Source organism: Apteryx mantelli, chromosome 3 (genome assembly GCF_036417845.1).
Source record: "Apteryx mantelli isolate bAptMan1 chromosome 3, bAptMan1.hap1, whole genome shotgun sequence".
Taxonomy (NCBI): Eukaryota; Metazoa; Chordata; class Aves; order Apterygiformes; family Apterygidae; genus Apteryx; species Apteryx mantelli.
Window position 1 is genome coordinate 19,505,843 of NC_089980.1, and position 24,703 is coordinate 19,530,545.

Consider the following 24,703-nt stretch of genomic DNA (forward strand, 5'->3'; position numbering starts at 1 on the left):
ACAGCAAGACTAAAAGGTTAAGCAGATAGCGCATAAGTATACATTAAAATCTTCATATTTCCTCCTTCTTCTGTAACATAATTTTTTCCTTTTGTCTAAAAAATACTGATGAAACCCTGTAAAAAGCAAAACACTAATCTGTGCTTTCCAGTTGCATTTATTTATTATTGTTATTGTTCTTACAATCATATATATAGGTTTTATATTGAAAACCAGGATAAATTGCAGCATGGACTTTAACTTCTGGATATTCCAGAATCAAGCATTCTTGTACTACATCTTGCAATCTTGTGTGTTCTTTCTGTATGCGTGTATACATTATGGTAGACAGTGTGTGACAGTGTAACATTTTTTGTATGACAGCATTCATTTTTTACATTCGATAAAAAACCTAAAGCATAGCAGAAAAATTCATTGTATTTCTCATGGAATAGAATTAAATGTGTGTGTTGTCTTGGAGATGATGTTGGCAACCTCCTGTTTTATCTATGTTTTCTAGATTATTGAAGTGGATTTTAAAGACTTAATGTTTTTAAGCATGTATGTTAGTATTTGGTGTGCATATATATGTTATATAAAAAAGCTGTTCAGCTTGACATTAAGCATTTTACAGTGAAAATTTGCCCTCTGCATTTCCAAAGATTTTTGAACAGTATTACTGCAGGAGGGTTTGGAAGTCAACTGTTTTAACAGTTAGGGGTTGTTATTAGTCCTTCTCTCAGTGAGGTCTTTATGATGGAAAAGGGAACGGTATTGTAATTCCGGATGGGGAATATTTCCTTTCTGAGCCCAAAAGAGTGGGCTTGAGTGGGTGACTCTGGTGTATACCATTAAAATACTTAAAGGTTTGATTATTTAGACTGTACTTATTAATTCCAGATAGGCTTGAATGCTAATGATTATGATCTGTTTTTAGGAGAGGTTTTTGCAATATGCGGGAACTGCAATGCTTTGGGAAATTGGAATCCTCAGGTTGCAGTAGTCCTCCAAAATGTTGATGGGTAAGTTTTTTTTTTTTTTCCTTTGAAGTAGCTAGAGTTCTGGAGTAGATTTATTCTTTGAGTTTGTAACTGTTAAACTACACCTACTGTTAGTAAAACTCTGTAGAATTTCATGTCTTGCCCTTGAACATTTTGAATGCAAGCTTAGGAGGCGTCCAATAAAATGTGTAACTTCAGGTATGCTTTTCTAGTTACGAACGATGCTTCTACAGTTGTGGGTGGCATATTTCAGTAGTATGTTTGTAGATACTTTGAATAAGAAGCTGCTATGGAGAGAAGAGTTATGGATAACTTAAGTATACAGTAAGTTACAAGACATGTTTATAGTCCTTATTTTCTTTTTAACCTATGTAAGTTATTATTGTGGCTTTAAAGAAATGGGAAGAAGATGATATAAAATGCGAGTTCCATTAAAATCTTAAGTGGTTTGTGTGTGTGTATGAACATGAGTGCATGTGAAGGAAGTTTAAATACAGCAGAAGAATTCAGTATTTTCTTAAAGTGATGCTCTGCCAATCACTCTTTGAGTGTATGATGCAGGAAATATGGCTCATAGGATGTATTTGTAACTCTGTCATTGACTTGCTTTGCAATCTTGGATGAGTCCCTTAACTATTTCATCCTGTTTTCCCCATCTGTTAAACAAGGATGAGAATTCTTGCAGTTTTATAGCTCTTCAGATCGGTAGATTAGAAAGTGCAATTTCAGTCCTAAGTATTTATTGTGCTTTATGCATGTTTGGCTAAGTTACCTTGTAAAAAGCTTTCTTGCAGTAATACACTGAACTTTACTTTAGAAGATCTCTTAGGACAAGCATATCTCTGAGGTAGTTGTTAAGCTGCAGTGTTTCTCATGTTAATGGAAAAGCTAATAGTGTCGCATACTGTATTGAAGTATTACAGTTGTGTCATCCTTCTGAACAGCTCAGTTACTACTTCGGATTGATAGGGAATGGCTGAAACATTGTTGTAGAAAATGATGAAACAGTTAAGCAATACAAAATCCTAATAAACAGTAACCTGTGAAATGTGTTGAGCCTCACAAGCTGTTTTAGAGTACCATGGTGCAAACTCATTTTGTCATCAAAGTTTAAAAAAAAAAAAAAAAAAAAAAAAAAAAAAGCCAGTGTATTTACCTGTTACTTTTCTTGTTGTATTGTTGTACTGTCTTAAAAAAAAAGGGGGGGGGGGGCTGAGAAGTGTATGTAACTGACAAAAGTATTTAGATGAGAAAACCATGTTCCAAAAAAGTGTTTGTGTCCTATTAAAACCAATTTGTTATCTTTTTCTTGATGATAGCAGAGCTGTTAAGCTAAAGTCATTTTTAGAACTTTGGATAAAACTTCAGAAAACTTAAGATTAATTTTTTAAAACTGTTTTTCCACAGTGTATGGAAAACTACTGTAAAACTTCCTAGAGGAGTTCCTGTTCAGTATCGATATTTTAAAGGGTACTTCTTAAAACCTAAGGTATGTATGGCCATTTTTATTTTAAGTTGGCTCATGTTCAGTGAAAAATTCCTTTAAGTCTGATTCAGAAAAGTCTTTTTACTTCAGTTTTTAGAAAGAAATCTTAAATTATAACATATGAAACATTAAAATGCTTATCAAAATACAAACATTACACTTTCAGAATACATGACAGTCCACTGTTAACTAATTAATGTAGTGAAGTCATCTTCTGTCTTTTACCAGTGTTACTGTTTCTAAAAAATTCCAGTGGAAATGTCTGACAATATTATAAAGCTTAAACAATATGGGGAAATTCTCACTTGTTATAGCAGCACTGTAACAACTTCTACACTTATAATTAAATACGGACTTAACTAGAGCAAGGATTTCTAGCATGTAAGCAAGTAATAGCAGGAGAAAAGTGGTTAATTTGAGCAGTTTTATTTAAATTCTGCCTAATCTATTACAGTTTTTTTTAATTATTGCAGATGTTTTGGGTAAGATATCAGAAGTATTAACTAGCTTTTGTCCTGCATAGCTAATGCATGTTAACCTCTTCCAGTGAAAAGATAAAACAAAGATTGGCGCATTCCAGTATTTTCTCTAGGTTTGTGTGTAGGCATTTGCATGATTTAAAAAAAAAAAGAAACACACACAGATGTGTGTTGTTTTTTTTTAACTGATATTCATATCAAAGTTGCATGTGAGTTGAATGTATGTGGCAATATATTGATCTGTAGAAATCATATTAGCGTATGGGGGAAGATCTTCAGACTAGGGATGAGATGGACAGCATCATAAAGGTGTTGGACTGCTTGGGGAAAATGAGCAGCTACTCTTTAGCTATTTTTCTTTAATAACTAGTAATAACTGTAAGAAATAAACCATTTAAAGTTATCTTTGCTGTCTCTATTACTTCTATTAATTTCCTGTAGCTGTTCACTTTGGGCTTTAATTCTTCATTGAAATCAAGATTATGAAGGCTGTAGCTAAATGTGTAAAAGGGTTGCAGAATCATGTGCTCTGTATCTTTTAACCATCTTAAATTACAGTCAAGAGTGTGTAAGTTCTTATCAGCTGGACTAGCCTTTCTTTCACTGAAAATATATTTGACAGAAGTGTCATGAAAATTCTCAGTGAAAGATACTAATTTGAAATGAAATACAAGAGACTGTATCCTGTTTTTTTATTACAGCACGTGAAATAGTCTCATCTTAAACTGACATTTAAATTACTATTCTGGAGCAAAAGAAGGGAAGGCCAATAATAGATTCTTTTGAGGTCGGGCTGAGGCCAGAAGTAGGTCAGTTTTTAAGGCCTAGCAGCTCTGATGGGGCCCTTCTATTTCTCACAAATGCCCATAAGTTTAAAATGTGGGCAGTAACATGCTGGAAAAAGCACACTTAGTGAGAACAAATTGGCAAAAATGTGCTCATAGACAACACAGTTTCCATTTTAACATTTGCAAAAGTTTACAACATGTATTGGTGAGTGTGTTTCTTTAAGTAGGTGCTCTGTATCGTGCACGCTTTATGTACCGTGTGATGCAGAGTCTGCCAAGGTAAGTATGAATTTTTTGGAAGACCAGAGTAAAGAGCTACTGTGTGTAAAAAGAAAAAAAACACCTACAAAACAGAATATGTGAATTGCCAGGGTACACAGTTATCCACTTACCAGTGTCTAACCTAAACCTGTTAAGAGCATAGGACCACAGGACTTTGTTTCTTGTAAAACACAATTTTTTGTAGCTATAATTTTTTCCTCAATGTTTTCTTCCTCTTTTTGTGAATTTCTTCAAAGAACAATGAAAAAGCAGGATCCTTTCATTCTGACAGGAATGTAATACACTGAATGGTGCAAATGAGGCAGTATAAGGAGGACCTAGCTGTTTGTAGCATTAATATCTCTGATAAGGAAAAGATATTTCTAAACTAAAATATTATTTTTATATCAATAGATTTTTCATTAGGCTTTGCATTGATTAATCTCCAGAATTTGAAACGCTTCTGAGACATGGTCCTTCGGACAATGCTGACGTTTTGTATCATGCAATTCTATACATCATGATCTTTAATTCGTTGGATGATTACTTAAATCTATGTGTAGTCTTAAATCCATGGTAAAGTCTGTATGTATGAATCTGTCACCATATAACTGAGTAAATCATCCTGAAGACTGAGCCAATTTAAATAAAAAGTCTCTTACTTTCTGTAGGAACTGCATCTTTGAAGATGCTTGAGGAGGCCAATTAGACATATGTGTGCCTGTTGGCAAACCTGGGGGTAGTGTACATTTATGCAGAGAAATAAACATTTTCATATTAACCAAAATATTGGTACAGACTAGATGTGAAAATAATACACATGTAGGAAAAAACAAATAGGAAAGTATTTTCCTCACCTCCCTAAAAAATTATCATTTAGGTATGATTTATTTTTCAGTTATTATTTTGCTTGAAGGACAGTATGATGTCAAGGGAAGTTTGGTTTATTTGCACTGAAGTATTTTGGTGTCAATATGAACATGGTTACTTAAATAGAGTGTATTATTTTACATTTAACATTTCATAATTTTCTACTTATTTAGAAATACAAATAAATGAATATACACACACACTTTTTTTCCTATAAAATTGGTGCATGTCTTGGCTCCTGCATATCAAGGGAAAGAGCTTTTAATATGTTGTATACATTCTAATGATAATATAAGAGTCATCCTAAGCATTTTTAAAGACAAGTAAATAAATACATTTGATTAAATAATACCATAATTTAAACAGTTTTGCTCCAGTTTATTTTCCTGACTTACACATAGTCCAATACCAGTTACCTTACTGTGAGGATCTTCCCATGTTTTTTTATTCTACACACACCTTTTATTTATTACATAAGTCTTGTTTGGAATTTAAGTCTTGTGTATATCTCATATTTTAGGATAATGTTTAATATGTATTATTTGCATTATACATATTTGGAAACCTTTTAAAGTGTATACATACTTTATTCTGTTAAGCCATATTCTGTATTTTTGTTTTCCCATACAGTAAATAAGTATTCAAGTTTAGGGGTATTTCTTTCAAGGAAGTGTGAAATAACTAAGCTGTCCATGGATGTAGCAGAACTTTTAAAACTGGATTGGTGAACATTTTTCAAATTTGTGAGATTATCACTTAACTATAGATGTTTCAAATGAGATTTAAATTAATTTTCTAAAATGTAAATAAGCCAAATCCATTTAGTGCTTTGAATGTATTAGTAAAGGTGAAACTTAGATTCAGACTCAGTAATTTCTTTAATAGCAGAGTGCCTTAGTAAAGCTTCTGCCAGGCTAATAACTCCTGGTTACCCTGCTAATAACACAGGAGCATCTCCGCTGTGCCTATGCTGGGATAACAGATGGTGTGTTAAACTGTTATGTGAAACGCAGGAGCTGTAAAATCTCTAGTTCGCCTAGGACTTTGTGACAGGTGACTCGTATGTGTTGTTGCCTTGTGAGGTTACTTACATAAATACTTGTTGGTTGATTAGTGCTTAATTATTGTCTATTACTATGGTACAGAAATCCAGAGAGATTTTTGTTGGAAATTCAGCATCAGCAGTTAAGTCAACTATTTCATTTAACTGTTTCATGTTCTTGAAGTAGATTAATATCCTTGAAACATAGTTTTAAGATGTAAACTATAAAGTGCAGTTTGGTAAATGGTGGTGGTTTTGTTTGTTTGTTTTAGAATACATTATTTTTCTTGATGTCTGTAGTCTGTTATGTTGCCTTGGATCAGGACTGTTGAAACTGGCCTTCTAAATTCTCATTTAAACATCCACAGAAATGCTTTGATTTTTGAAATGTACTGAGCACCCAAGCAATTCATGCAGAGCGTGAATCAAACTATTTTGAACTTGTGGCAGCCAAGTTATGTTACGTAGGCATTTTACCCTACATTTCAAAAGTATCTAATGATTTCTGGAGGGACTTCGAGCTTCTCACATGTATGGGGACTTGATTTCTGAAAAGTTATTGAATTTCCTCCAAGAGCTTTAAAGTTGTATCAAATGTTTGATTAAATAAACATCAAGATTTACTTAAAAAGAAGTTCTCTGTGTTAATAGACAGAGATGCATGCCATACAGTGCCAGTTAGTATAATCTCAGTATACTGCCCACTGCGATGCTTGTCATGACATTTGGGTAGATGTTTTTTAAGATCTTCATAGCAGAGGCTGACTTTTATATAATGTTACCATAATGCAAACATCGAGTGACACATCATTAGCTTCTGCTACAAGCTGATCTGAGCTGGGCTGTTGTTCAAGTGTGGTCAATATATGCCACTGAAATTGTATTGGTACTTTAACCTGATTGTAACAGCAGCTTCCGTTATCTGTGATGAAAACATTTTAGCTGCAGATTATTTAAATGCCCATAAACAGGAAAGTGGTCTGAGAAGAGACTGAGAGAGGACTCTCAGTCTTATTTTGTGCACATCCTCTCTTCCATTGCCCCTTTTTTCCAGGCAGCTTTGCTTGTCCGCTTTGGGGTTTGGGGTGTTTTTTTTAAGTATGTGAAGTGTTGAGGGTTCCTAGGTTTAAATGCATAATCAGCCTGATGTTTCCCTTTTAGGGGATAGCATTTTGTTAACTGTATTTGGTGTGATATGTTTAATTTGGGGATAATGTTATTCATTCACTTTCATAATTTTAGAAGCTAAAATTAAAATCCACAATTACAGTAGTATATTTATCCTTTAAGAAATAAGCTGGTATTATTGGTATTTTAATATAGTATGTTGTTTTTTTCTACAAGTAGAAACCTTTGCTTACCTTTTGAAGAAAACAATCCATTTTAGAAAAGATTCCTATTCCCCAACCTGGCAAACTACAAGTTGTGTGTGTGTTCCTGGAAGTCGCTGTTGGAGAGCTTGCTAGACTACTTGGTGTTAGGAAGTGGTAGCCTCTCTGCTGGGAAAAGGTTTCAGCTGTGGAAACTTGAGATTGTGACACACAAGTGTGAATCTGCTGAAAAAGAGGGGGGAAGAAGGGGAACTTCACATGAATGTTGTTTTGCTAGAAGTCCATAAGAGTGAGCATGGTGGCAACAGCAGAGAAGGGGAATTAATTAAAATTACCCTATAACATGAATAAACTGAAAACAGTAGTATCATTTTATTTGTATTTGCATGTATTCTGTCTTTACAACTGAACTTTAAGCATATGTATTTTATTCTGACATGGCTTCTAGAAATACATACCTCTGAGTTCACTGGAAAAATTGAATTGCTTTTAGCAATGAGTCACAGAGCAAACCCTTATTATTAAATGCTTTTTAAATATTTGGCATTTGCTGTTAACTCATCCAAAACCAAGGTAGATTAAATGTGTTTGATATAGGTCAAAAAATCCCATCTGCTGCTAAAGAATTGATACACTGAGCTGTAAGATTCAAAGCATTCAGATATCATGTAGTTACACTGCTGAGTTTGCAGCTTGTCTGGATGTTCCTGTTGAACTGAAATCATTTAAACAAAATCCTGAACTACTTGGACAAGTTGTCATTAAAGCTTATATGACTTAGGTGGGCAATAGAGCCTAGTCCTTCTTGAAACAAGAGTTGTTCAGGCTCAAAACATCACTATGGCAAATTCTGCAGCTATTTCATAACAGTGCTTATGACTAATAATAACAACTACGCAATGCTAAGGGAAAAGGACAGTTTCTTTTTAGAGTGACTTAGGTGGTCTTCTTCAGATACTTTTTGACTAAAGTGAGGCATGTTCTGTGGTATTGGTTTATTTTTCCATATGATTTAGCAAAACTCTGATTATTTATGTCTTGCTGAGGTAGTAAATAATTTGCTCTTCCGTACCACAATTAAAATAATTTTGTATTCTAGACTTTGAATTGGTTGAGCAAATTTTGGGGGAGAAAGCACCCCTGCAGCTTTTAACTGCACAAGCAGATGCTGAGTGCTTTTTAGAATCAAAGGGATATGTGAATTCTTTTTATGAATTGCTGCTGTAGTATCTTAAGAAAAAAGAAAACACACCTAATGAATTCAGGGATAATTGATTTCTTGTATCAGAAAGAAAGTATAGTAGTCCAGCGGAATAGCTATAAACAGTAAAAATTTAATAATTACATTTAAACTCCACCCTGTCAGACTTTGTCACAAGTTTTGTCATATGTAGTGTGACCTGACGCATCAGATAGTGTCATCAGCAGTTGCAGGGGTAAGAAACAAGCCTGATCTGTTCTCTTTCTCTTTCTTTCTTTTTTTCTTTCCATCTCTCTCTCTTTTTTTTCCCCCGTAAGTCTATAAGTTTAGTTCACAACCATCCCAAATGGTTTCATGGCTAGAAAATCAGATATAACAAAAGAAATTATTGCAGACATTTAACTTTTAAATTACAGACTATCGGTGGTCCCTGCCAAGTCATAGTTCACACGTGGGAGACTCATCTACAACCACGATCAATAACCCCTTTAGGTATGGGCATCAACTGCATCTGTTTGAGGCATATGCATAAGATTGCTAATATGCTGCACATTGGTATAGTGGGATTGATAACTATAGCTTTAAAATACTTAAATTTATTAACATGTTACAGGTATAAACTTTTTCTTTGCACAACATGGACCTTATTCTCAAAATATATACGAATAAATGTCTTAAAAATGGAGTGGAGTTGAAATTCTTCGCTGTCATCCTTAAAATGATGTGGGGCTTTTTTGTTAATCTGGAATTAGCACAATTTTTTGTAAGTTTTATTCTTTGAGACTAAGGCTCCATATTATTTTTCAGAGAAAATGTGGGGTGGGGGAGGGCATGAAGCACTACATTTTTTGTTTAAATACAAATTCATTAGTAAAATTTTAAAGCAAAACTTCTTAAGTAATTAGACTTCTTTAAGTATATTGAGTAATGTGAATAGAAACATGAATGGGCTTATTTGGTAAATTACAAGAAATTTAATTTGCTGGAAGAAAGGGTGACATGACAATTTGCATTATAAGTTTCTAATGCTTTTCTGAACGGGGAAAAGTTTTGAGTTTTTTTGTTTGTTTTCTTATAAGAGTGACTGAAATAATCTTTGAATGCAGTTTGTAATTTAGATCTCTCATGCTGCTATAGGATGGCATTTTTTATGCACTCTCTCCTCTGGGATATTGAAAATGTTATTTCCTCCACATTTATGAGTTTACATCTATTAAATACCTTCTGGTTCATTGAAAGGATATGTCTTTTAGAAAGACTATGGTATTAAAGAAATTTTTAGTTAATCGTGAGTAGTACCATGATTACTGCTTTTTGTTATTTCATTTGAATTAGTGCAGTTAAGGGTTTCTATTCCTGTAACAAAATGATTTTTCTGTATTTGTCAGTAATTAAGAACTAGGGAAGCAGTCTACCCTCCGTTTAGACTTTGTCACTAAATTTGGATAACTTCATTCCAAATAGAATTTTTTTCGAGTAACACTCAGTGCTTGTTATCTCCTTAATAATTGAATTAATGTTAGAAACACCCTCTACAGAATGCAGTGATTAAAGATGCATAATGCCTTTTTAAATAGACCGTTAAGTTTATCAAATTAAAACTTAATTTTATCATTCAAGCTGAACCTCCCTAGGGTTTCTTTCATTAAAAGAGTGCCTTTCTTCACAAGAAGTCTTTAATAAAATATAGAAAACCAGGATATTAGCACTTGAAGGCTGGGTAAAAAAATGTTCCTATTAAAAAGTATCCCATTATATCAATTATTAGAAGTGCAATAAAAAATAGTAGGTTTTTGGAAAAATGACAAGCTATTAATGCTGGTCAAAAACTGGTCATTGTGATACAAAATTGTTGCCTAATGGTTATTAAAAATTGAGGGGTGGACTGTTATTCTTCTTATAAAAAGATGGGATTAATGGCTGTAGAGGCAAAATTTTGTTAGATTTACACTGTGAAAAACTTTCATAACTCCTTTAGATTACTGTAATTCTATTAATGCTGGTGAGTTTACTTAGTACCTAAAGATTTCACATATTAAAACTTTGGAGAGGATAAGGCTAAAAATAAGTGTGAAATGAGTGTTTTGAATATTTTATCCTAGGATAGATTTCTATCACATGGACAAAATAAGCATTTTAATTGCGACTAACTTGATTTAGAAGCTTTAGCTGTAAATGTGCAGAGCAGCTTTCTTGTATGTTTGCAAGAAACTTTAATGTCTTAGACACTAACAAAAATAGCTTACATTCTAGCAGGACGTAGATAGTATCAGCAAAATACTGCAGCAAACTAGGAAAAAATGCAACCTTGCTTTCCGCAGTTCAGATTACTTCAGGTAAAATGCACATCTTACAGCATTTCTTGTGTTGATTGTCTTTTCTTGCAGAAACTAAGAAAAAACATGAATTTAGAATAAATTTTATGGAAGGTTGCAATAAATATGCTTATTCTTTGTCAATTTCTCTTTTCCTGCTTTTTGTTAGATATACTTTTTAGAAATTAAGTGGACAAGTAGAATAACTTGGCAATAATTCCTTATAGCATGAATACTAACTAGTTTCTTTCGTTCTTTTCCCCTCCTTCAATTCTAGAAAATGAAATAACTATTGATGATGGATGCTTTGGAGTCCATAGTAAGTGAGATATATTGATCATTACCGTATATTTAATTTTAACAAGATTATGTGTTTCAGTTGAAAAATATTTTGAAATGCTAAATTAGTTTAGGTAGAAATTACCTGTTAATGGTTGCTTTATCTGCTTATACACTTGTTTTTAAATCTAGCATTTGTGAATTCACACTCAGTCTGTGCTGCCTTCTAGCATTAATAAAAGTTTGTGAAGAAAATTTGAAATACTGTCAATGTGCTGATGTTAAAGGTTGAAATTTGCAAACTCTAGATTATGAGCGTGTAGATTTGGAAATACAGAATGGACTGTTAGCTTTCTCTTTAAAACTAGCCATAGAAAAAACTCTTCCTCTCTAGAAAAATGTCTTTGCTTATACTAAATGAACGCAGTCTGACTCTTCAGTTATGCGCATAACTACAGAAGCCTCCCATAAACTCAAATCTCATGTTCTTGTGTGTGCATGGGTCACCTGAAAACTCTTTCAGCAGATATAACCACCTCTCACTAAATGCTCAATCCCTGAGCCCCTAGGTTAACTCTTTCCTTTATCATATCTCATACTTGCCTTTAAGTTTTCACTTTTCTTCACATCCTCACCAAATCACACATTTTACTGGAACTCTTAAAAACTGTGAGGTCTCCTTCAGCCTCTAGTCTGGCAGCTTGTGCCTCCTGACTATCCTGCTTCTAGGCTCTCCTTGTCTTGGTGAGGAGGTTGAGGATTCTTCTCTGTGCTTTGTTTCCCCAATATATCTATTGATACCTCCTGTCCTGCAGGCTTACACTGCTTTACTGGTATTGTTTGCAATGAGCTAATATGACATCTATATTTCAGCAGAAACAGGGAGTCTCAAGTTACTTATGGATCTTCAGAGTTTCTGACTGTCTTTGTCCTTGTATTGAGACATCCCACGGCAAGGGACTGTTTTGTCTACCTTGGCAGCTTACTTAGCTGTTGATATCATGGATAAAATTAATACTGGAATTAGCCTTCTCCTTCTGACAGTTAACTCAAGAAGCTGGTGTTCCGATGTGTTTCCCTTGAAAGATGGCTCCATGTAAGAGCAAGAGGTAGTCAGCAATTGCAGTATCTGCCCATGTGTGTCTAGTTCAGGAAAGGCACATGAAAGGATGTGCTCAACAACTGCTTTGGAAATACTATTTGAATAAGCCTGGTTGTAAGTGTGGTGTCTGGAAGATGGTGCCAGAGTAACTGTGTTTATAAAGCAGTGCAAGTTTTGTGTATTAAACTGTGTGGATCTCCCTTCAGAAAATAAAGTAAGTTATTAAGGTGTCTTTACCACTTTCTGTTGTTTAATTTTTGGCAGATGGTGTTAAAACTGTGGATGCTGGGTGGCTGACATGTCAAACGGAAATAAGATTACGCCTGCATTATTCAGAAAAACCACCTGTCTCAATATCCAAGAAGGAATTTAAAACATCAAGGTTTAGGTAAGAGCCTGCTCATCTCAGTTTGCAATTTAGCTAATGTTAATTTTCAACACCAGTGATTATTTTTTACTTAATTAATGTAGCTATTAATATTTTGGGTTGCAAATAGCAATATACAATCAAATCGATTTCCAGATATATAAACACTTTGTAAAAGTGTGATGATAATATTAAATCAGTAGTATGTCTCAGTTTCCTCATTTTATTATTAATATAATGTCAAAAGAGTTTTCTCTGTTTCTCTGAAGGAGGACAAACAGTCAAACAAAACTATTCTAGTTTTACTGCTGACTTAATACTTTTCAGTTCATGCCTTTCTGATAGTTGCCCTTCCAAACTATTAAAAATGTATAAAGAAGATATGACAGCACAGTTTAAGTAACAGGCCACAGGCTTCTTTCACAAATATTTCTTCCATCCTTGCCTTGATGTTTCTTGCTTCTTGGCTGGAACTGAAGAGTTCTTAAGTAGTTCTCTGCTCTTACATTCAGTGTTTGTTTTTTTTCTTTATTCTTTTCTTCCTAACTTCTCCCAAAAAGCAGAATGGAAGGGCTGGTAGAGGTTGGGGGAAGGGAGAGGGAGAAGGCTACCATTTTTTTTGTTCCTACTTCTCCTTTTTTTCCCTCCCAAAACATACAGACCCTCCCCATTTAAAGTATGGTTAATTCTCCACTGGCATTACAGATCTCCAGTCAACATGGATATAGAGATAATAGCAGTCTCTAATTGCTGTTGTTCCATATATACATCAGTTTGTTCTTATCTGCAGAGGTGTCTTGAAAAGCTGACATTATAACTCCACAGTTGTCCAACAGAAGTGTGTATCTTGTGTCTAACAGAATACACTTACCTGCCTTCTCTGTATTCAGAGAGACTAAAGGAGCATGTGCTTAGCAGCAACCGCAAACATTCAGTTGTTGATCTTGATGATTACTGTTATTTTCAGTGCTTCTCATTAGCCTTTCAGCGTTATGAATATCAGTCTTTGGAGAAAGGTTGTCTATTTGGCAGCCCAAAAGGTCAGTTAGGGAGCGATTGCTGCCTCTTTGACCATTGGCCCAACTTTCACACCTACCCAAGTTCCAGTTTCAAAAATGACTTGAGCACACTAAAACCTGACTAAAATAGGATTTAGTCCAACGGTAGTCCCAAATTCTGACCCTTATGAAGGGCTGGAGTATGCACTGCTCTTCTGTAGATGGTGGTGGTGAGCAGAATTATGACCTTCTACTCTAATCTTTTTTTCTAATTCTTCAGGGTTCCTGAAGACACTTCCGCAATTTAACAATTTCTGTTTTGTATTTCTGCATGAGTAGAGTAAAATTGACTCTAGAAGGCCTAGAGGAAGAAGACGATGAGGAGGAAGAAGAGGACCAAGATAAAACATCCCCTCCTTTACCTCGGAAAATGGCAAACACTCTGGAGATCTCCTTAATAAGTGACAATGAATATAAATGTCGACACTCTCAGCCAGAATGTGGTTATGCTTTACAGCCAGATCGATGGACAGAATACACTATACAAACCATGGAGCCTGATAACTTGGAATTAAACTTTGATTTTTTTGAGGTATGTATCTTTACCACTAGGAAGAAACTCAGTCTGCTTTCTGGAGTTAAAGGAGGCGATTATTATGAAGATACCATTGTTAGTAAGGGCTGTTAACTCATGTTCTTAATCCTTTGGACCCTTGTAGATCAGTTAGGAAACTGTTCACTACTGCCCCCTTGTACAGAGAGATTTGAGTCTTCTCTGTACGGCACTGAAAGTTTTGCAGTTTCTGCTTGTTTAGAAGTCAGTATGGCCTCAAATCTTAGTGTGCAGTATTGCATGTAGGTAGGTTGGTTTGATTTTTGTCCTGCATCCAGACATAAGCTTTGCTTACCCTTTTTGAATCTAAGCAATATGTGTATATGAACTAGTTAAATTATAATTATTTGATCTTGATTTTAAGTTATAAACAGACATTTCTCCAAACTAACTAGTGCAAATTAAAACTGGACACTTGCAACCTCTCACTACATTAGTTATTTTGCACTCTAGTTTTTTTCTGAAATGTTTTAATATTCAAAGTCCTTTTTAAAAGAAAACAACTTCTGATATTGTTCATGCAGAAGAAACTTTTAAGCATTCCCTTTTTGGTCTAAAAATGCTGTTAGATCACTTAACACTAATAATTGTAAAATAGCCACACAGATACTGAACTTGACAATGATCAGATACATTGTGCATGCTCGTCGGCCTCCTCCTTCCCTGAAAATTAATACAAAGTCACAAAGTTATTTTAAGCATATATATTATTCTAGTTCATCTTTGTCCTGAACGTGACTTGGGCTTTTGATAAGATAGAATATTGCGTGTATGCAGTTTTGGTCTGAAAAGCTTATTAAATCTAAGAGTTTTCAAAGATAGGTGTACATGACTTTCTAGATTTCCATCAACAATTTCATATTCCTGGTGATAACTTGCAACACACTTATTACATGAAACAATTTTTGGCCTGAAATTAGTATTTTCTGTAATGCACAAGAGATTTGTGTGTTACATCAGTGTCTGTATATATCTTCCCGAGGAGCAAGGTTTCCATGAGAAAGAAGAGTTTCTTAGCATTCTCGCAAACACATAACCGCAGCTTACTTATTTATTTTAGGAACACGTATGTGAGAAAGTAGTACAAGGAGATGTGCTCCCAGGTCATGTGGCTTCTGCCTGCCTCCTGTCATCCACAATTGCAGAACAGGGAAAGAGCGCTGGAACTCTTACACTTCCTATTTTGAGCCGAATTTCAAGGAAGACAATTGGAAAAGTTAGAGGTATAGTTGATGCAAAGGGATGTACACGCCTTTACCTGAAATCATCCATTTTCAATTGACATGTGAAGCACTTGGTATTTTTCTTGTAGTGGACTACATAATTATTAAGCCAATACAAGGATACACTTGCGATATGAAGGCCTCATATGCAAAGTACTGGAAACCAAGAACAACTCTAGACGTTGGACACAGGGGAGCAGGAAATTCTACAACTACAACTAAGTAAGTTCATTTGTATTTTAATCTGAGTATTTTTTTATGTTCCGTTTTGCTGACATCAATTGCAGAAGCAGCCAGTTTCAAGTTAAAAGCTACAAGTCATAATCATTTAAGTCACTTGAATATCAAATTTGGATATCCTGTAAAACAAAAACTTCCAGTTTGTACTTCTGTTATTTTAATGGACTTCTGTGCTGTCCTGCAGCTAAGAAAACCTTTTTCATTGCTATTATTTCAGACTTGCTAAAGTTCAAGAGAACACTATCGCTTCTCTGAGGAATGCTGCTAGTCATGTATGTATGCACATTTGTACACACCCAGTACTCATGCAGTTAAAACTAGCTGACTTCTATGCTTAGTTTTGTGATTCAATATGATAAATGTTAAATGTAGTGGTATAAAATTATGTGCAAATTATGGAGCCACTGTGGCAATTCCCTGGGAGATACGAAGGGAAATAATAGCTCAGTTTAGATTCTCGTTCTTGAGTTCCTCAAAAAAAAAATTTTCCATCCAACATGTTCTTGTGTTGGTTCTCATACAAGGAAAATTTGAATCTCAACTCTGCAGATCCATAGGGTTGTGAATAATTTTGAACAAGTGAATAAAATCTTGGCTCTTCTAAGTCTGTTAGTATACTCATGGGTGGCAGAGGTCTTACTCAGGGACTGCTTGAGTGCCTAAAATTGTTATGCAGAAGTCTCAAAAATAGGACTTCTGAAGTTAACATGAAAAAATACTTGGGACATGAGTTGGTAGGGTAAAATAATCTTTCATTCCAGTGGTTGTTGCAACAAGGACTTTGACTCTATGGTGAGACTCAATTTGGGGGATATTACCTTCAGATGCTTAAATTCTGTGATTGAAATGCAGTCAGTTTTATTCCTTCCAAAAACCTCAGTCACTGAAGTGGTCTGTGATAAGACTAACCTAAACAAGGAAGGCAGCAAGGCATTGCAGGAGCGTAGCTGGAGTCTGAAGCAGGTTCAGAGATTGCTTGTCCAGCTCCTGTTCTCACAATGAAGAGCTGTGATTGCTATTAGATCAACTGCCTCTTAACTTGTAAGGTTCTTTTTCAGGTAGTTCTCCACTAATGTGGATTTTTAGTGAACATCCTTGAAGTTGTTCAAGGATGGGAGCTGAGCTTTCTGGATTATTATGCTTATTGGCTACCAGTTCCTTAACACTGTACCCCCCAAGAGCTGGAACTGAAAGCTCACTCGCATTTGGCAGACAGAGGAATTTGAACACATTGTCTGGAGCATACATTGACTGCAGAGGAAATGAAGACCCCAGTTACCAAAAGATCCTCTTGGACAGTATGGTACTTACCTTCTGAGTGGACGCTGCAGGTTTATGGACTGCTCTTAAAAAGTCCACAGGAAGCATGCTTCAAGGCAGAAACTTGCTGTAAACCAGGAAGCAGCCTCACCAGAAAAATGCTTGTAACGTTTCCAAGTTGAAAAGGCTGAAAGCTACTGCTATAAAACATTGCAGATAAGAAAGGGGCTGAAAACAAACTGGCCTGCTATCTTTCTTCTGTGCTGATGGAGAGTATGTGAGTCAGGATGGTAATTTGAGGAATGGTATTCTTGGAGGATTTTCAAAGGAATGATTTAGAAACAGTCTAATAAGCCAAAAAATGTTTTTCTGCCTCCCTCTGCTGCCCTCTCCCTGCTTCTCCCTCTCTCTCTTTCTCTTTGTCTCCCTCTATAAAGATTATACTCAAAGCTCCTTTTTAATCTTTCTTCCTTTTAACAGAAAACAAGAACACAGAGTTGAAAAGGATAGGAGAGTACTGGATCCAACCACTTCTGCTCTTGCACATGTGTATAACATACTACCGTTGTGTTATTCACAAGTGGCTCCAGAAGCTTCTCAGTATTTGGAATATCTCCCTAAAGCTCTGCAAATCTGTAGCAAAACAAAAGCTCATGGGCCCTTGTTCACTTACCTCTTGATTGGGAAGGAAGGGGGGAGGGAAGGCACCTATGTTTAAGACTGTCGTCCTGGCATTTCTCTGAAATAGAGTTCACAATACTTGAATTTTACTTGAAGAATTACGAGATTACATAAGCAATATGTATCAGAGCTGTATTAGGGTAGCTTAAATACTCTTCTACATTTCTTTTTTCAGTTTCATAATCCATTGTTGAGCTTGATTTTAACTAGTAATTACAAGTATTTCATTCAACTTCTGGTTGATGGCCAGGACCTGTGAATATTTGGCAACTTGTCGTCTGAGTTTTCTGTGGTACTGTAGTCCTTGTGTATAAATAGTTAATGGGTTTTTGTTTTGTTTCATTTTTTCGATTCTCTGTAGGGAGCAGCATACGTGGAATTTGATGTGCATCTTTCTAAAGATCACGTGCCTATTGTATATCACGATCTCACATGTTGCATGGCAATGAAAAAGGTAATTCAGATGTTGTCTGTATTTCATTTTTAAGCATGATAATTCCTGAAATGAAAATTCCAAGGTGTCTTAGGAATAATTCTGGGAAATCAAGGGTGGAATGGAAATAAATATGCAGCTTAAATGTATGCAAAGTTTTAATTTGCATAAAGTAGAGCAGAAAAGTTGAGTTCTTCCTTTTGATGTTGTAACAGCAGCACTTCAGATGCATGATCTGAGATTCTTTCTTCGATCATACATTGCACTTATTCTTAAGGGTTTTTATTTAGCTTACGGTTTACAGGGAAAACAGAGACAACTCCACTGCATTCAGTACCCCTTCCGGTACCCTTTGAATTGTTAGAGTACCACTTTCTGGTTGTTTCTTTTTTGAGGGAGAATTAAGTGATTCTAAACATGATTATTCCCCGCACACACAGTGATATTTAAATGTCTGCCTGCCTTAAGCAGTTACATACTTACAGATGCTTTCTAGATCAAACCAAAGTCTACCTTGTTAGGTATCCCACTATTAGCCAGTAGTGGATGGAAAACAAGTGTAAGAAACCAGAGTCTTTTTCTCCCTTTAAGGACTCCCTGAACCACAAATGGCTTGGCTTCCATTAATTTTTCTAAATCTTTTTTGAACTCATTTGTACTTCTGCATTTTGTACTATCCTTTGACCGTGAGGTAAACCAGATACTTTGCATCTCGTTGGGACAGAAAATGATGTTGAAGATCTGCTTTGGGATTGCTTGGTACGATAGAAAGAAAGGAGTTAAGACAGAGGTGCTAAAAGCAGCAAAATGATTGCTGAAAGCCAATGTCCTGGTCCTTCCCTCACTTACCTCATGAGTTGTTTTATTTTTTTTAAACCAAAACACATTTCTGCTGTTTTCAGAAGCATCAAGATTGCCATAATTTAGTTTTCAGTGAGTAGTACTGTTATGACTACATACAGATAAGCATTCCTTGAAAGATGCTTTGAACAGACTTTAACAATACCTCTTTAACACGCAAGTTTCATGGACCATAACAATTGAATATTTTTCTAGAGTTAAGTGACATTACACTCCTTAATAAAGAGAGAACCATAGGCATAAGCATTAGTGATTAAAAAACACTGAATTGCTCTTCCTTCTGGTCCATTGTGTTAGGGGCAGAATACTTTTAGTATTCAAGAGTAATGCAAAGAAGTTGGACTCTGTTCTGTTCTTGTTTTCCTCCTGTCTAGTTATGGCAATAAAAACAAAGATAGTATGGAAGGATAGACTGCAAGATATGTTCTCTCTTTCCTCTTTGCACTAAGTCCATGTCATCGATCCCTCAAACACATTGCAGTATTGTAATTTATAACAAGTTTTGTTTTGAGCAGTTGTGGTAATGGAACTTTCTTCAAGTGATACATATGTACAGCGTATATTGAAGCAGTATTGTCATGTTGACTAAGAATTTCTTTACACTGGGGAAGGGAAATGAAAAATGGATTGATTGAAAGAATTTTTTTGACACCAGATCCTTTGAAAAAGGGGCTGCCTTGGTTTTACCAGGACACTAGTCTTCTTTTATTAATTTCTGAGACATTGGGAGGATTATAAACAGAACTATCTTGGAGCATTTTTACTGTGCGTTTCTTAACTGACAGGCTTTTTTTTAATCCTGAATAAGTTAACTGGTCACGTTCTTACAGAATGAATGCACTAACCCTTATTGAAGGTTAACATGAAAGAACATTGAAGGCTATGATGACTTCCCTAAAAGACCAAATCCTGATTTTCAGATTGGCACTTATTTTATGTTTCTGAGTGCCTATGTTCTGTCTCTTGAAAACCGATCATCTTATTCATATTGTAATAAGATGTCCCTTGTATCCCTATCAATAAAAGAACAAAAAAAAGAGTTGCGTTTAATGTTACCATCTTAAAAGCATAGAGTTCTTTTTATACTTTTCAGTGATGCTTCATTATGTAATATTTCTCTTTAAAGAAACTGGATACTGAGCCTTTGGAACTGTTTGAGATTGCAGTCAAAGAACTCACGTTTGATCAGCTGCAGTTGTTGAAGGTATCCTTACTTTGGCTAATACGATATGCTGGGTGTAGGATTTAGAGCTGGCTGTGAAGCTTTGATTTCTGGAGTAACTACAGATGGTGTGGGAGAGCATAAATTGTAAAAATTGCACAAGTAGAATAAGTAGATAATTCCAAGAACAGTACTTTTGCACCATCTTTAGAGCTTAGGTCAAATTCATTTCTCATATTTGCTGGAAAGGTGGACCAATGGACTTGCATAGATCTATATGAGTATCTGTTAACACTGAGCATTTTAAAAAATGAGCAGAAAAAGACTGAAAGTAGTGGTAGGAGTCATTTAAAGCTGATGTGTTAGAATCTTTGTTGAAGAAAAAAGATTTCAGTCACAATGTGCATCTAGTTTTTAATATTTCCCTGCTAACAAGAGAGGCCCAGATTATGATGGCTTCCTTCTTGGAGATGCCTCTGGAAGCACGGAAGCATCCATGATTCAGCAATATGGATTGGATGAACTGACTATAAATGATTGTTTTTGATTCCTTTGGGTATCACTGTAGCTTCCAAAGGGAAATTCTTTATCCTACAAAAAAAGGGGATGAGACTGGGCCACTGGAGAGCCGGCTGAGCTATCTGTCCTCACTCAAGCCAGATGCCTGTCTGGCTGGATCAAGAATTATCTGTTTCTTTTCACTTACAATTACTTGCTTTCCTCCATTTCCTGGAGAGGGAATTGGAATGGAGTGAGGGAGTCGATCCTGTACTGAGCCTGATTCTATCTCAGTGTGTGGCTACATCAGCTGCTGTCAGTCCTCTCTCTGCAATTGACTGGAACCAGTCTAGGGTCTCGCAGAGGAGGGGTTTAATGTTCAGACTTCTTCACATCTTAATGTTATGCTCTACCAAGGTGTCTCTATCCTTGAACTTGTTTTCTGAATTTTAAATAAGAATATTTTCAGTTAATTTTTCAGCTTTCCTTGAAGTCTTTAAATTGTCAAGTTTAAAAGAAAATTGTCACATGTTTGGGGATTTCTTTTGTCTTTTGCAATTTACCAAAATTCTGTCTATAATGAAGCTTTAAACTTAAGAAAATTCATAAGGAAAGTTAGTTGTATTTTATATGTAATAAGACCTCTAGCGATGGAGCATTTGTTAGTTTTCTTCTTTTTATGATCTTTAGCTGGCTCATGTGACTGCCCTGAAAGTAAAAGATCACAATGGTATGTACTACTTGGCAAAATTCTTGAGATTTATTTATTACTATGTAATAATATATATTCTCTGGTTGCAGTGATTTATTCTAATCGCATGTGCCTGCTTTCTGAACACTGAGAGTTCATTTCTAAACACTTGGGGCAGTTATTTCAATTGTGTGTATGCTGCAGAGATTTTTGCTGGGAAGTAGATGCTTGGAGAGACGTTACTCCCTTGGAAGAGGGGACAGGAGGGTTAGCAGATGCATGTATTTCTAAAAATATATTTATGAATATTCATAACAAAATTACCCCTCATGTTTCCTTCTCATGCTTCTCATAACTGTAGCTTTTTGGCAGCTCTTCAGCATTGCTAACAAGAGCTTGGGTAACTGCTCTAGGGTGTGGTTTTTTTGGTGCCATAAATCTCCGGCCATAATGCATCTCCATTATGGGGACAGCAAAATTGGGCGAAGTACCTCACACATCCTACCTGTCTGGGAAAAGATAAAATAAATAGTAAGCTCTGACAGGCAAGGCTGCTTCTACTGGAGGTGGTTCAGTGACTGAAATGGTGGGAGCTGGGAGAGGCTGCTTCTGATAAACGCTCTGGCAGGGCTTGTAACAGGGATCAAAAACTTTTCCCACTGGTGAAAAAGGAACTGGCAACACCATTGTTGGACTATGTTGATGTTGCAGGAAAGAATCAAATAATCAGTAGACCTGATTCCATTTTTTGTTCTTAAAAGACCTTATGATTTTTGAGCCAGTCTTTTCATGTTGGGATCAGCAATACTATTATTTGGTTTTGATCCAATCTTTTATATTTCATTTCAGCATCTTTTAAAGAAGAAGAAAACTTTGCTTTTGAGACCCAGCCATTTCCTTCTCTGCAGACAGTAAGCAGTGAATATAGATCAATAGAGATGATGATTATGGAACATGAAAACAGACTTTTCTTTCAGCTTTGTACACCTAGCAAGGGATATTCGTTTCTGGTTTTAGGCATCTGATTTCAGTGCCAGAAATGGGAACCTAGGCTTTATTGCTGGCCACTGGAGCCTTTGCAGCACTTAAACTCTGTAGTTTGCATACCTTTTAGGTGTCTTAATTTGGGAACCCCAGTTGTATGGCTCAGGATACACTCAGTTTTACAGCTGTTTAACATTTGGGCACTGCATTTTAAGGCATCCATAATTGTTTGCTTATTTTGAGGGGAAAAGAACAGCTTTTAGCAGTCTCCTGTATAGTACACAAATTGTGTTAGTTCATCACATACTTTCAGCTATTTAGCATGCTCTCAGCTTTTATTGACCATTTGCCAACTCATGTTTGGAATGTTTTTCTTCAACTGCTGGGTTTTTTTCCCTTGTTGTTTTTCCTAAGGTCTGAACTGCTCATTGACATGCCTTTTAGGGAACTGTATTATGTAACAGTACTTGCTTTTATTTGGACCATAGATACAATTAATACCCACGGTTAGTTACGGACTTAGGTCAGAATAAGTATGAAATACTCATCAGTTACAGTCCCTATGCCCAGCTGTATTTTTACTGTCAAATCAGATGACTGAGTAACTACAGGAAATAAAGAGCTTTGTTTGAACTACTGAGGTTCAGTGCTTCCACCTGTTTTGATTACCAAAATTTAATTTTCTTTTTATAAGAAAGGGTACATTACCTTTTTCTGCATATGTCCTCTTCATAGGGTTAAAGAATCACCTATCAACATTTCCTTAGCTGTTGGTTTCACCTTTTGATTTAAATTCACCTTGCAGTTAACAGTTCCCTTACAACTATTTTACATATTTTTTTCTTATAATAATGTTATATTCACGGATTTCATACAGGACTGTTTGTAACTTAAGATACTTTTTGCATTCAAAAAAACTTCCCAAAGAAGTACAAAACGTTTCCTTTTTAGGAGAACAAATAGGGCATTTCTCAAACGAATTACCCTAATATAAGATACTCCCCTGCTCTGTCAGTCAAGTTTTGTATTTATACACGTTGGGGCGAATTAACTTGCATGTGTACTGTGTCAAAATTTTGTGCTCAAGATTTTATCGAGTTTTCTGTAGCCTGTCTTTTGAACTGAAGTAGAAAAAAGATAAATGTGTCTTTTGTTAAGTGTTAAAGACTTATTTTTTTTATTCTACTTTTAGTCCTTTGGGGCTTAAATTCCAGTGTATTCCCCCAGTATTTACGCTTACTAGTAGTGCTTAATTGCCCTCCTTTGCTGTGGGGTCTTTTCATAATAATATCTTTTCAGGTCCTGGAGTCTGTTTCTGAAGATGTTGGGTTCAACATAGAAATAAAATGGATCTGCCAGCAAAGAGTAAGTAAATGTACAGGTGCTTTACTTTGATACTTTGTTGTTTTCGTGGCTAAAGCTTGTAATTTGACAACGTAATTTGTATAAGCTACAAACCAAAAGAAGCATTATCTTATGGGTTATTTGATGTTTTTCATGACCACCTTGTTTTATTATAACCCTCTATCTTTAAAACTGAGAGTATAATGGTCCTGCAAGTATAATAAGTCCTGCAAATAAATGCATAGAAACTTACTTCTAAAGTAATAGGAAGTATTTATAGGATTGAGCTTGTAATGCAGCTCTGAGGGTTTTTAGTAGAAGATCGTTTTAAGTCCATGAATCCCAACAAGTTGTGCACACTGTGCATGTGAGGAGGAACATGAAGCGCTCTCAGCCCTGAGTGGGGGCAGCACTTGTGTTTCTACATCATGTGCCGGTCATAGGAGTACCGTGGACCCAGCTGGGCTGCTTGTTTGTTCTGTCTAGAAGGACGCAGTTCTCAAGACTGGGCCTAAAGCCTTCAGTGGGAGAAACTAAGCACAGTGGTAGGTGGAAGTCTGTCAGCTTGGACACGTGCTGACCCTCTCAGAGAAGGGTTAACTACAGAAAGACTAGTAACCGCTGTTCTCAAAGACAAAAGATTTCTCATTTATTTCTATAAATATTATTGTTGCATTTTTTGCTTAAAAATAACAGTGCAAAATAGCTATACTTTGAATGATCTTTTATAGATTTCATTTGTGTTTTCAAAATTAGAAAAGGCTTTGTACAAACTTTGCCTGTGAATGGGAAGACAGTGAACTTTCTCAGTGAACCTTATTGCTGTCAGAATTCAGCTGCACCTTTCAAAAAAAACCCTTAGGGCTGCAAGTAGCATTCAGTTGACTGAAGCAGTGACTTTTGTATTCAGGCTTAGAAGCTGAATTCTCATTTCGCTCGGACTCAATGAGAGACCCTTGCTTGTTAAAACAATTTTAGTAAGCATTAATTTTAAATGGCTGAAACTTGTCCTTTCTTTCTATAGGATGGACAGTGGGATGGCAACTTGTCAACTTACTTTGATATGAACCTCTTTCTAGATATTATTCTAAAAACTATTTTGCTGAATGCTGGAAGAAGGAGAATTATATTTTCTTCATTTGATGCAGATATTTGTACAATGTAAGTTAAGAAGAGATCAGTCATGTTTTTTCTTCTTTTTTATTAGGTAAAAT

General features: G+C 35.5%; 1 protein-coding gene across 3 annotated transcripts in view; it reads left to right on the top strand.

Moving 5' to 3' along the window:
• Positions 1–24,703, top strand: part of GPCPD1 (glycerophosphocholine phosphodiesterase 1) — a 51,892-nt gene that overhangs the window by 15,263 nt on the left and 11,926 nt on the right. For all 3 annotated transcript variants that reach the window (XM_067292826.1, XM_067292824.1, XM_067292825.1), the window contains exons 3-17: positions 917–1,001; positions 2,388–2,469; positions 8,855–8,930; positions 11,031–11,072; positions 12,399–12,522; positions 13,839–14,091; positions 15,173–15,335; positions 15,425–15,557; positions 15,793–15,847; positions 17,878–17,970; positions 19,937–20,014; positions 21,161–21,200; positions 22,011–22,072; positions 23,445–23,510; positions 24,514–24,650. In XM_067292826.1, coding sequence (XP_067148927.1) covers positions 917–1,001; positions 2,388–2,469; positions 8,855–8,930; positions 11,031–11,072; positions 12,399–12,522; positions 13,839–14,091; positions 15,173–15,335; positions 15,425–15,557; positions 15,793–15,847; positions 17,878–17,970; positions 19,937–20,014; positions 21,161–21,200; positions 22,011–22,072; positions 23,445–23,510; positions 24,514–24,650 — 1,489 coding nt within the window. The remainder of the gene's footprint in view (positions 1–916; positions 1,002–2,387; positions 2,470–8,854; positions 8,931–11,030; positions 11,073–12,398; positions 12,523–13,838; positions 14,092–15,172; positions 15,336–15,424; positions 15,558–15,792; positions 15,848–17,877; positions 17,971–19,936; positions 20,015–21,160; positions 21,201–22,010; positions 22,073–23,444; positions 23,511–24,513; positions 24,651–24,703) is intronic.